The following is a 13,833-nucleotide window of genomic DNA, read 5'->3' on the forward strand; positions in this document are numbered from 1 at the left end:
CACAAGGGGGCAGTGCAGGGCAGGGGCTCAGCCCTCAGCATCCCAGCTCGGAGAATGCAGGATCCCGGAGGTGGCCTCTGAAGAATATTATGGCCTCCTCAGCAAAGCTGAGGGGCACATTTAATAGCTTTCAATTGAAATATGACAGTAGACATTAAGATTGCACGTAGTAGGCATGTTGTGAGCTGTGCTGGCTAGAGCTGGGGTCAGACTAGATGGCCTGGGAGACCCCTTCTGACTCGCTCTGTTTCTATGTATAGGAATCCACTAGGCAACGGGAGCCATAGAAAAATGGCACAAGGGCCAGAGACATGCTGTGAATCCTACACTGTCCACCTTGTTCCTAGAGTATATGTCTGAGCAGGTCTTCTTGAAAACCTGTGCGTGGTTTGATCCAATTTAGCAAGAATATGAAGCCACAGAATGAACTAAAAAAAGAACTGTTTTATTGTGACATTTGACATTGAACCCTAGTTGATATGAATCATGGTAGGAACTCTTTAACATGTGTTACATTATGTCAGCGTGTAACTGGATGGCACTGTGTCATGCGACTTCTGAGAATGTTTAATGGTCCCCACTGACTTCAGTGCATTTTGATTGTCACAGAACTTCCATCACCAGATTTGTGTATACAGTTAAGTAGTTGGTCTTATAAGCACCGTTATGAACCCTTACATGAAGGGTGTTATTAATCTAGTTTACAAATGCTTCATGGATAAAAATAGCATGGTTACAGTATACACACACTTAATTTACATGTACTGTATTATAGGTATAACTGAGATAAACTACGGAGATAAACTTTGGTTGATTGATGCATTTAGACTGAGTAATTTCTTTGGCTTCTAAGTTGTGTATATATTACAGTGCATTTATAAAATCTAGGTTGGACATTTTCTAGCACCAAATGGATATCATAAACGGCTGACCTAGTAAGATGTAGCTGGAGAAGCGGATTTTAAGATTTTTTAAAGAAATATAGAAGAATCCACTTGATAGAACTTGTGTTCCTGTATCGCTGCTGATAGGTTATCGCCACAGCATCCAACAGCAGTCTTGGTGTTCATGATTCAAGGTAGCTACACTTACAAGAAGCCTGAGAAAGTGGTTGTTGTGAGCTACAGTTTTCTTCCTGTACCTTGCTTATGTCGAAATGGAATAATGCTCACATGTTCAAATATATTCATGAAAAATTGTACCTGTGATATGGAGAACCTTATCGGGAAATAAAACATTCAAGTCTCACCTAGCTATCTTTGGCTTTAATTATTTGGTCTCTTGTTGGTGTATTAATGAAGCAAAATTTCAATTTTCATTTTCAGGTTGTCTCCTAGCTCACCACTGAGGTAGTCTTTGTCATGTTTATCTTCAAGCTGGAGCAGTTCCTTCTTCTTATAGAGTGGAATGCTACTGATTTGTAATGAGTAGGCTCCAGGCACTGGCTTCTTCTTCGTTAAGTGAAGGAAACTGACTCCTTCTTTCTGATTTATCCTAAAGAAACCAGCTTCATTCCCATGGTCTATTAAATATCGGTTGTGATTTGTCAGAGTTGTGAGAGCAGGGATCAGTTTCAAGATGCTATCTTTGTTATTAAGACTGGAGATGTTGAAAGAAAGGGTGGCTGGCTTTTCGATATCCCAGCTGGCAAGGTTAACGGTGGCCTCTGATTCAGGCTTATCCTGTGAAAGAACAGAGTGCTTTAATTTCTCCCTTGCTTTCTTATATGCTTACAGACACAAGAACCACCTGAGGTATCCAGACAGTTCGTGGGATGCCTAAAATATTCAGCTACTCAGAATATTTACACAGCACAAAGTTATTAGTTAGGAATGTGGAGTCTTTTTCTTTTCTCCCCCCCCCCTTTTTTTTTTGAACTCGGCTTCTGGGAGCACATATACAAACTTCCTCTCGGTTTTTGTCTTAGGGCTTTTTTGCTTACTTTAAGCAGGTATCTAAGGACAAGAGTTATGCATTAAACAGTTGCTGACAGTAGGAATAAAGCCAGAAGAGTGTCAGACATTGGTGCAATGACAACTCTGAAATGTTAATGTTTCTGTTTTAAATCCATGTCTTTTAGATCTCAATATAAGTGCAAATGTCAGTTTTCAAAATGGATAACCTTCCATTTGGGGTTTTGACTTGACAGAAAAACACCAAGTCCAGATTGATTGAGAATTTCAAATAAACAAAATATAGTTCATGGAATTCTGCCAGATGGCTTTGCATTTGCCAGCTTTATGCACCAAAGGAAAAGCTAGGTTAAAAATGAGTGTTACATGCTCTGCACTTATCCAATCCCGTTCACTGAAAGAAAGGTGAAAAAAAATTAGGTCAAGGCAAGAGGTAAATCTAAAAATATGGATTTAGTTCTTCAAATGCAATTTTAGAAATGCAGGCCATAATCCACTGGTAGTTAAAACTACCAGAGGAATATCATGCTTGATTCCTAGAAACTTTGATGGGGAACCATTTGAGACACCTATAAAATGTGCCTGTAATTATGCTGTTTAAAGAATATTTATTATTTATTATTTATTTAGAGTTTTTGTATGCTGTCCCAACGCATATAGCCTCGGGACAGTGCAAATATTTGTAGAAAATAGGAAAATCCTGGACACTGGCCAAATTGCTCTACTATGCAAAAAGGGGTTTTCTTTTTATCATCATTAGATACATTAAGACAATAGAGGGGAAAGGAAACGGTATTGCTACAGGTTTTTATCTATTTTCTGATTTTGATGCTTTGCCTCCTAAAACTCTACCGTTCTTTCCAATTATCCTGCGGCAATTTCACGCTGAGCTGAGCTGCCGTGAATTGTAGGAAACACATGTCAAAGCCTGCAAACTGAATATTGTGGGTGTCTTTTTGCACAATGCCAGATGCCTGGGGCAGGAGAACTAACGTGTGAGACTCCCCAGAGATTTGGCAGTTGCCTTCCAGGGGAAAACATTTTCAGGCATGAAGGAAGGCTCACTCTCACTGCATATTCCCAGGACAAAACCTGGTTCTCCCCCTTACCCTGCTTTTTTCATTTAAACCACGTAGGACTGTGCGATCGAACACTAGCTGCTCATACAGTGAATGTTTCATGCTGAAAAGCTGGGTGGGCACATTAAGCTTTTGTGCTGACATGACACAGGAAATGAGTGTGTAAGTGAAAACCCACGAAAACTGACCCCTCTGAACCAACGGCCAGAACGGCACAGAAACCCCCGAAAAGGGCAGCGGCCAGAGCATCCGAGCCTCATTTTCACACATGTAGCCCTTTCAACTGTTTTGCAGAGGCAGAGCTTGAAAGACCTACAGCTTTTGCAGACGACAGCAAAATCCGTAAACCTTCACGTCTCTGAGAGCCTACAAATGGTCGCGCGGTGGGAACTGAGCAACTGCACCTGTGCAAACATAAATCTGGGGGCCAATGCACAACAAACCGGTGCCTTTTGCTCTGCATGCTGTAGTTTGCTTTCATATGGCAACGGTTCCCGATACTTCGCTGGGGCAGAGCTAGATGTGAGTCAGACTGGGGGCTGCCAAAACAGCAGTGGTCATGCCCTCCTCTCACGCGGCCAGCGATTTGGAGCCTAGGCAGGGAAGCACAAAACCTAATCGCCTCACAGGAAATTGGCACGGACATGCCACTGATTACGTTATGCTCAAAATAGTTTTTGATTAACTTCCCCCATGAAGTCCATGGTGAGGGCACACTCAGAAGAAATAGTAACTCGAGAAGAAATAGTACGCCACCAATCTGAGGAAGTCATGTCAGTCCTCAGTAATGACCGGCATCAAAAAGCTAATGAAAGAAGGGGCTGGAGGAGGACTCCTGGGAAGCAACGGACAGCGTGTGCATCCCAGAGAGTAGAGCATTACCTCTGCATCCACTGCGTCCGTATCGTTAGCGCTTCGCCGCTTCCTTCCTCTCTTTGGATACCCATTGATTTTACAGTCGTAGCATGCTTCTGGAGAAAGCGAATTGTCATCTACTTCACCACTGACCGACAGGTCCTGGCCATGCCCTTTCCCAAGCCCCATTCCAGAAACGCAGTGCCTAAGAAATTGAATGGACAGGTGACAGTTAGCCAGAGCCTTTTCTCTAGCGTGTGTAGTGATGCTGAGGCCAAAATCTGCTCAGTTAAAATTCCTACGGAGCCCTAGTGGCGGCAGTGGAAGCTAAGCTCCGACACTGAAGCAGGGAAATGCAATGTTACCTTCTTCATCAACAGCATTTACATCCCCTGATCTACAAGTCCTCCCCCACTCTATGTACATGCAGCTGAAAAGACACATGCATCAAGTTTAATACCTAAACAGCACAGGTTTTAAAGACAGCAACATATAAAACAATATATAAAACAGTTCTCAGATACTGCCCTAGGAATGCATGGTATGAACACCTTGTTGGTGTCTTCCTGGTCAACTTTTTGTTTCATGAATAGGTCATTAAGTGCTCTTTAATTCCTCATAGCTGCATGAATGTAATAGCTGCACAACTGTGTGAGTTGGTGGAAAAGTACCTTTATCTTTTGTGAGCACCCTGTTTTGGGGGGGCCTTCAACCCTTTGAACCATGACCCTTTTTCTTTTCCCTTGATTCAGCTTCTAACTGGCCATGGACTGCTAAGCCATCTGATTTAAGTATCTCTTATGACTTAGGGCCAGTTCAAACATTCATGGCCCTTCCAGATGGACAGGAGCAGCATCAGCTGGTGACTCACAAATTGCAGACATAACATCACAGACAAATCAACACCTGCAGCTTAATACTTTTCAGCAGAAAGAGTTCATACATTTGCCTGGGAGTCTTCAAGTACTGAGCAACCGATTAATCGATGAAAGATCAGAGGTCACATGTGCATGAATGAACCAATGCACAGCATACACGTATTCTCCCCTCCACGCCTTGCTACCTCTGTGAACACAGCTTGCATTAAAAGGCCTCTTAACACGTACATATTTTCTTTGGTTTACGCACCTGCACCATCCTCTGGCTTGCTTATACGCAAAGAGAGTTGACTAGGTCTGGCCCCTGCAACTCGGACGTGTGACTTGCAGCTAAGAACCCTCTTACCCTTGTCCTATTCGGAAGTATCCAGGTGGGCATCCACAGACATAGCCGCCTTCGGTGTTGGAGCAGCCATAGCTGCATGGGGCTTGCGAAGAGCCACACTCATTGACGTCTTGGCACGCTCCCGTGAACTGCTCAAACTGGTATCCAGTAGGGCACATGCACTTGTAGCTTCCCAAAGTGTTGTGACAAGACGCTCCGCCACAGATGTGGGCACTGAGGCACTCATTTTCATCTGGAAGAGAAGCAACGCCGATCAGATTTCCACACTTCCTGGGGAGCCCTCTTGGAGCCACATCACGTGTCCAGCACAAAAGCTGTTTGAGTTTTCTGATGAAGTTGGGCTTTCTGATGAAGGAGGAGCCAAGCACCCATGAGCTAGAAATCACAATGGGCAGAACTGTTCGACTGGTTTACAAGACTTCTATACTCTTCCATATTCCTCTGCAGAGGGGTTTTGGAACAGTGAATATTCTTTATCTAAATCATTACTGTCAGCTGCCATATTGAAGGCTTGTTGTTAGACGCAAAGTCGTGTCCGACCCATCACAATCCCATGGACAACATTCCTCCAGGCCCTCCCGTCCTCCACCATCCCCCGGAGTCCACTCAAGCTCACACCAGCTGCTTCAGTGACTCCATCCAGCCACCTCATCCTCTGCCGCCCCCTTCTTCTTTTGCCATCTATTGTTCCCAGCATTAGGCTCTTCTCCAGGGAGTCCTTCCTTCTCATTAGGTGGCCAAAGTATTTGAGTTTCATCTTCAGTATCTGGCCTTCTAAAGAGCAGTCAGGGTTGATCTCCTCTAGGACTGACTGCAAGGTTTGATTGCCTTGCAGTTTCCTTTATGGAGTCAATCCATCTCAGATTATCCTAGTGGTTGGGCTAATTTTCTATGGGCTACAAACTAGTGCTATAAATTGCTTTGCTACATATTTATTTATGCACATTAGCTACCTTCCTCTTCTAGGATACCCAAACTAGCACTTGCGATTAAAATCAAGCAAAAATATTTACAAAAGTATTGTCATTTGGCTACCGAAAATATTTACAATGATATCCTTTTCGAATGGTCAAAGTAGTTCACATACATTATCCAAGCAATTCTTACAGCAATCCTTTAAACCCTTTAAATACATCACTATTATTATCCCCCTGAACACTTTGTTATGACTGGTTAGAAACATGTTTGTCTTTCTTGTCTTCTTCTGTTAATCTATATTGTTATGATAACTCAAGATCTGTAAAGCAGATAAAGATAACATGATACAGTTTTTAAAGCCAACATTATAATCCCCTTGTTGCTGTTGGTAAGCTGGAGCTGAATGATGGCTTGTTAAGGCTATCACATGACCCTGGGGGAGAGGTGAGAGCCGGAATGGGGCACTTGCTTGCACAGACTTGCCTACACTGGACCCACAGATCAGCTCTGGATCAACATTCATGAAGACTGAGGCAGCCAAGACAGTTCTGGTCACCTCACCTGAATAAGGACATCACTGAATCAGAAAGAGCGCAGAGAAGGGCAACGGAAATGATCAGGGGGCTGCAGCAGCTCCCCCGTGAGGCACAGCTGCAGCATCTAAGACTGTGTTGCTTAGAGAAAAGGCAGGGAAGGGGAGACGGGATGGAGGTGCTTAAAATTATGCGTAGAGTGGAGAAAAAGGAGAGGATGGCAACAGTCGGGCATGTGGTCATCCCATGAAACTGACTAGGAGAAAGTTTAAGGCAGCCAAGAGGAAATACATTTTAACACAATATATGGTTGAACTATGGGATCTGCCACCATGGCAAGCAGTGATGGCCACCAATCTTTAAGAGCTTTATGGAAGAAGAGGACTATCAGCGGCAACCAGCCTTGCTGGCTATGGGTTGCCTTCTTCATCGGAGGGGGCAGGACTGCATAGACAGCGGGTTTGCCACCATGTGTATGGAACGCTGGACTAGACGGACCTTGGGTCCAACCCACAGGGCTTTTCTTATGTTCTGAAGGCCACAGGCAGTCCCAGCATCTAGAGAAGCAGGACCCATGCCTCCTTTCTGATTTCATTGCAACTGGGATTTGCCTTAGATATATGATGCTTGTTCACAGGTGGAATGAAGTGTGAGCCTGGCAAAGAGAGAATGTTCTGTGGCAAGGCAGGTAACATGAAAAGAACCATAAAAATTGCATGACTATGCATCAGCTTCTGGTTAAAAATCAAAATGCTACTTTCTTTTAGCTATATTAAGGGACCTTCACTCGTCTGACAGTTTTGCTGAAAATATCAGGTTTACTTGCTAGAACAGGAGGTTTAGGGCTCCCCCATCCCCAGTGCTGATAAAACCAATAAAAGCTTGAAAACAGCAAATTAAATTTTTAATTTAAATCATATGTCCCCCTTTTAATCCAATCTTTCCAAAAAGAAAGCAACTTCTGAGTAATTTGCAAACTCCCCTGGTGAAGCTGAAACATCTACATTCCCAATGGAAGACTGTGTAAAAATGTCAGCAAGTTTTCTTAAGCGTAATTAAAACCAGAGACCTCCCTTAGAGAAACACAATGATAACAGCGAAAGGCATTTTTATATGCTTTCAAAAGCAAACAATGACAAACACATGGTTGATTCCTGCAGCTTGAGTCAGTATCTGCAACGCCAGGAAAGAACTTATATGGACCAATTAAATTAGGTACTGGAAATATCCCTACATGTATTTCCTAATAAAAATCCCTACATGCATTTCCTAGGATTTCCTAATATTAGGAGGCCAATGCTGCACTGCAGTAATACGGAGAAAACAAGAAGGCAGTTTCTCATGGATCTGGAAAGACGCGAAGGACAGCCCTTCCTGCCCTACACTTCAACTAATTAAAAACTTTCTTCATAAATAGTTATACTGACTGGGTTAGGGCCAGACAAGGAAATGTTAGTTTGGACAGATTAATTTGTTTGTTACAAAAATTCCAAAGAGCAATTGGTACACATGATAAGGGAGCAGTGATGGGTTTCTGTTAAGCCCCATGAAAGCCGTTTTTTCTAGATCTTTATATGCCCACTGATCGTTGACAGATCTACTTACAGTTATGTGGGTCTAAGCTCTATGGATTCGGAGGATACAAAAAATCAAGAACTGTGTCCGTGAGGCAGCATTTCGGTGAAGTTATCCAACCCAGTAAGCAAGCCGTTTGTTGACTGACTTGCACAATGCTCACTGTGCCAATTGTATTCCGGACGCACAAAGAGCGGGAAGCCCAGCGTGCTGCGGTCGTGGTGTTTCCACCTGCGCTCCGCCAGAAGCATTCCAAATTAGCCCATTCATTTAAAGTACATCCTGCCACAGAATAGTTACTCCGACAGCAAAGTCCACTTACAATCAGACTTAGCCAGTGTGGTGTAGTGGTTAAGAGCATGGGACTGGGACTCAGAGGATCTGGGTTCTAGTCCCCGCTCAGCCATGGAGCCAACTGGGTGACTTTGGGCCAGTCACAGACTCTCAGCCCAACCTACCTCACAGGGTTGTTGTTGTGGGGATAAGATGGAGGAGGAGATGTCAGCTGCCTTGAGCCCTTTGTAGGAAAAAGGCAGGATATAAATCGCAATCTAAATATAAATAAAATAAATTTTAAGTCAAGGCTGAGTGGTAGTAAGCAATGATCTAACGAACTTGACTCAGCTGAGTAAAAGTCCTGGCTAGTCACAAGGACTTTGCAGTACCCCTCTTTTTCCATTTCAGGATTGCGTAATGGAAACATCTCTGCACCTATTGGAATTGGACAGCGATCAACAATGTCAGAATCTTACTGCATGCTCAGTAATGGCCTTTTTGGCCCAGAGAGCAAGGAAAGAAACTTGCCGACACACTGGTTCCACTGGTAATGCTGCAGATATCCGTGTGGGCAGCTGCACCGGTATCCTCCAATTATATTTTGGCAGCCATGTTGACACCTGTGATTTCCATCGCACTCATCAACATCTAGAAAAAAGAAAGCACAGGTGGGATTTTCTGAATCATTTCTCAAGTCACTACGAAAATCTGTAATGTAACTGGAGACATGAGCATTTGTTATATCCATGTGTCTGCATTATTGCACGAATGTTACACTTATACCCATATGCATCACTTGCATCACTTGTATATATTATACAAGTTATTGATAAATAAATAACAATATTAATAATGTATAAATAATAATGATAAATAACAATGTATAAAGTTATAAATAACCATGCATAATGTTATTTATAACTTGTATACATAACTTATGACAATGTACCGACATGCTTTACTTTGGGGAGGAGGAGGGAGGGCCGTTTGAGAGGCGGGGATTGTATGGCCAGCTGGGGAATTCTGCAGGCTACATTTGCTCGTGGAGTCTGAGGTTCCCCATCCCGGCTTTACACAGAATGCAACAAGGCCTCAGTCTTGTTAATGAATGGAACATTAATGATGGCTACACAAGAAGCATTTTGGTGCTGCCAAAGTGCAAAACTGGAATGCAGGGATTGTTCAAAGTGACATATTTCCTCCTGCACATTTTATATTGGCAACTGTCAGAAGAACAAGAAAGATTGAATTTTAACCTTGCAGGCACCTCTAGAACACTCTGGTGATCTTGTGTCTCACTTGATGATTCTTTGGGATAGAGGCGGGCACCTTTGCATCGCTCTTGAGCTTGAGAAGGCATGCAAACATTTGGTTGCAATGGGAAGTATGTGTGGCCGGACCAAGCGGCAGGAACAGTTACGTGCACCGTTTGTGGGTCTGCTGCAAGCTAGCAAACCCACACTGCACGTCCTCACAAGAAATTCAGATCCCCTCCAGGCCAGGAGAGAACTTGAGAAAGTTACTGCACAGGAAGCTGCCTTCTCCTGAGTCAGATCTTTAGCCCCTGCGGCCACTGTTGCTTGCTCTGACAGGCAGACATTCATCCAACACTGCTGCCTAAAATTCCCTTCTGTTAGTGGCACCAGGGATTTAAAAAAAAATGAAAAAATTGTGCTCCACTTCCAAACATCGCACCACTTAAAGCTGAAATATAAGTGTCTCTCTGTAAATGGCAAACTAATTTAACAACTGAGAGGAGATAAGGAAGGATCTCATGTGTCTAGCCAGAAGGCACTTTGATATTTTACAGAGATAAAGAATGCAGATCAATAGAGAGGGAAGAAACACAGGCAGAGAGAGAGATTAGATTAAACACCCATGTACACAGCATGTGTTCGCTATACGCAAAAGAACAACAGGCCATGTGCATCCAGCTTATGTACCTTCACAGCTGACACCAGTCTGGTCGAGTGCAAAGCCGCGCTGACATTCACAACTGAAGCTCCCGGGTGTGTTTTGACAAATGCCCTTTGCTCCACAGAGATTGAGGTCAGTGGCACATTCATTATTATCTAAGAAGAATACAGACAAGTCAAATAGCTTCTCCAGGGGCCTTGGAAGATGGCTGCAAATGAACCTCTGCAGTGAAAAGTGTCATTCAAAGATTCTTTTTCAAAGCATTGTGTTTCGGACAGCAACTTCTATCATGACCACTGCCCATGCCCGCTGATGGGAAAGGCAGTCCAGAAGAACATGGTATCATGTTCAGGGCGTCACAGAGTGTGGATACATTACAAACATGAATTGAGAGACCCTGAAGGAAACGAGCGTGCTTATCGTAACATATGCACTACAGCACATGTTCCTCTAGCCCCTGCTAAAGAGCTGTGCAACTTTTCCTCTCTTGCACAAACATCTGTGTCCTCCCTTCAAGTACTCATTAACTGCCAAACATGGTGTGTGCTGGGCAGGGGTGGACTTTTGCGGAAGCCTCTTGCAGAGCAGTCTCTGCCATTCACAAAGCTCCAGCATTCAGTCAGAGAAAACACCCTTCCTTCTGGTATCGGCTGCAGCTTGTGCACTGACTGGAAAAGGGCTTTCCCAAATGTGCTGCTTATGCTGTGAGACTTGGAGAAGAGCCAGAGTGAGGGCCTTCTCGTGATGTCTTCGCCTGTGAAGGAGTGAGGACTGCAGATAAGAGGAGCCGCATCAGAAATGCTTTTCTCGTAGTTCTTTCAAAGGACAGGTGGTGCTGAAGGACACAGACTGAGCATGAGCCGCCGGGGGGAACACGTCACGGGAGAAAAGCAAGGGGATTGAACCTGTGCTGCATTCTGGGCTGTTGCCCATTGAGCACAACGGTAATGCAGTGTGTAGCAGCAGCTTTGGGACAGAAAGAAAGCTTCAGCGTCTTCATTACTCACCGATACATGCTGAATGGTGCTGTGTAAAGCCAGGGGGACATTTACAAGTAAAGCCCCCGATGGTGTTGACACAAAGGAACTGGCAGTTGTGTTGTTTTGTGGCACATTCATCAAGGTCTGAAAGGAAAGCAAGCACAAGTGCACCTTTCAGTGTGTGATCTTTATCATTATCAAAAGAGACGTCTATAATATTACACGATGAAAGGCAAATCTCTCTGAGCAAGAAGACTCAAGAAAGACTGCATCTGAGAAAATCATTTAAGCATATTTCTGTGCCATCTGTTCAGTTCTAGAAAGAGCCCAAGGGAGCTTATGACAATAAAATACCAATACAGTTTAAAAGAGTGCCCAAAGCCAAAATATCTAGTCTTGGCAGCAAGAACAACAAATAGAGCTGTGTGGCCCCTTAAGGACCAACAGTTGTATTAGCATAAGTTTCTGTAGACTAGATGAAGGAGCTTCTAATCCATGAAAGTTTATGGCATACTAAATTGGCTAGTCTTTAAGGTAGCACAATCCTTTGTCAAAACAATGGATTTGCTTTTCCAAGCAAGTCATTTGGCCGTGACTACATTAATGTCAGGATGTGTGCATTTGATGAATCGAGTGTGGTTCCACATTTCAGGTTGCTTGACATATTTTTGGTATGCACATGGCATGTAAAATAACATCTTTATTTTAACAACTAAAAATAAAGATGTTAGGTAATCAATCCTGACCTTTTCAACTCATGTATGGGTAAAGAAAAAAGGTACTTCTGAAACAACTCGCAACCTTCCATAGGTGCCTGCCTGCCCACCCCTGAAGATCTGGGGCAGACGCCCTTCTCCAGGTGCCCTCCCAAAAGGAGATTAGGAGAATGACTACCTGGAGAAGGGCCTTCTCCATGGTGGCACCCCAATTGTGGAATTGGCTCCCCAGAGAGGTTTGCCTGGCACTGGCACTTTATTCTTTTTGGTGCCAGGCCAAAACCTTTTTATTTTCCCAATGTTTTAAGACCTGACTGTTTTAAGTGGGGTTTAAAATTATTGCTAAATTTTAGGATGCTGTGTTTTAATTAATTTCTTTTCTTTTCTTACATTTTATTGTTAAACTATCCCGAGACTTCAGTAATGGGATGGTCTACAAAAGTTTTAAATAAAAATAAATAAATAAATTTCTGCATGTGCCTGGTTGATCCTTTTGTTTACCTAAGGGTCAGCTACCAGACAGTTCTGGGTCAAATTCAGCCCTTTAAGATGTTTTGTTGGTCCCATTAGTTGCTGAATTAAAGGCAAAAATGGTTTGGAGAAAGTGGAATTATGTGACAATATAATTTGCTGCGAACTCCCTTTCGGAGGTGAGAACTGAGATTCTCATGCATTCCCACTTACCACCTTCTCAAAAAATTGCTGGAAAAATTAGTAGAACGGTTCAGCGGCTTTTACCTTTACAGCTTCTCCCATCTTCTTGCAAGATGTAACCTTTTGGACATGAACACTGAAAGCTTCCCTCTGTATTTTTGCAGATAAAATTGCAAGGTTTTGGAGACTCATTGCACTCATTCAGATCTAAAGGAAAAAACAGAAAAACTTTTTGTTAAGATAAAACCAAATGTGGAATTAATAACAACCACCCCTGAAGTTACTAATTAAATGCATATACTACTTTCAGTAAAAACTTAATGAAAGTCAATCCATTAAAGAACAGATTAAAACATGAATAAAATGTTTCTGGTACAAGAATAATCATTTTTTAAATTAGTATTCAAACTGGCAGCAAAAAAAGGACCAGGTGAGTTTGCTGGAGAGAAACACAGCGGCTTCCACCACACTTCAGAATGATAAATATGACTTTCTTCTACATTGAGAAAATGTGTTTATTTTACATCTGTATGTTCACTATCCAGTGGCTGCAACATGAAGTCACAGGATGAATAAGCGAGTTTCCGCATTAGTCCATTTTATACATGGGCAAAAATAGGTCCCCCAAACCTACACGAAGTGACCCTCCCCTCTTCTCCCGCAGGAGGAGGAATAAACCAGAACCTGGTCTCACATTATCAGATTCCTGGGTGGTTTTTGGTGCAACCAGGAAACACTAGTCAATTATTGAGCAACCCAAGTTCAAACCCTTTTGGTTTTTGCTGGTTTGTTTATCAAAGCAGCGTTTATTTAAAACTTCTATTTCTGGCTTGCACATAACAACAAACTGGGAACTTGTTAAAGAGAAACTGAAGCCTGGTTTATTCCTTCTGTGGTCATGTACTGGAAAGAAAGAGAAGAGATGCATTCTCCAGACTTCTTGTGGGTTCATTTTTAATCATGTAGGAATAAATACCGAGTTCCTGACCATGTCAGAAGGAGAGGGAAAATAGCTATACTCGAGCTCAAAGCATATTTGTACTCATGCACATAATACTAAACTAAGAATTTAGGAAATTAGGAAATTAAGAATGCTAATGAGGATGCTGAGTGAAACAACCATAACGCATCCTGGTCCACAGATGGAAATGGTTGTGTACCAACCGTTATCGCCTGAAATGTAACAGCTTTCA

At 42.9% G+C, this 13,833-nt stretch overlaps 1 protein-coding gene across 1 annotated transcript in view; it reads right to left on the reverse strand.

Moving 5' to 3' along the window:
• Nucleotides 1-424: 424 nt before the first annotated feature.
• Nucleotides 425-13,833, reverse strand: part of FBN1 (fibrillin 1) — a 207,410-nt gene continuing 194,001 nt past the window's right edge. Inside the window, exons 59-65 of the mRNA XM_044438822.1 lie at nt 12,725-12,847; nt 11,298-11,414; nt 10,317-10,445; nt 8,902-9,021; nt 5,072-5,303; nt 3,875-4,052; nt 425-1,682 (exon numbers count right to left, since the gene is read on the reverse strand). Of these exons, the coding sequence (XP_044294757.1) occupies nt 1,293-1,682; nt 3,875-4,052; nt 5,072-5,303; nt 8,902-9,021; nt 10,317-10,445; nt 11,298-11,414; nt 12,725-12,847 (1,289 nt within the window). The 3' untranslated portion in view covers nt 425-1,292. The remainder of the gene's footprint in view (nt 1,683-3,874; nt 4,053-5,071; nt 5,304-8,901; nt 9,022-10,316; nt 10,446-11,297; nt 11,415-12,724; nt 12,848-13,833) is intronic.

This window comes from Varanus komodoensis, unplaced genomic scaffold (assembly GCF_004798865.1).
Source record: "Varanus komodoensis strain SLA01 unplaced genomic scaffold, ASM479886v1 scaffold33, whole genome shotgun sequence".
Classification (NCBI taxonomy): Eukaryota; Metazoa; Chordata; class Lepidosauria; order Squamata; family Varanidae; genus Varanus; species Varanus komodoensis.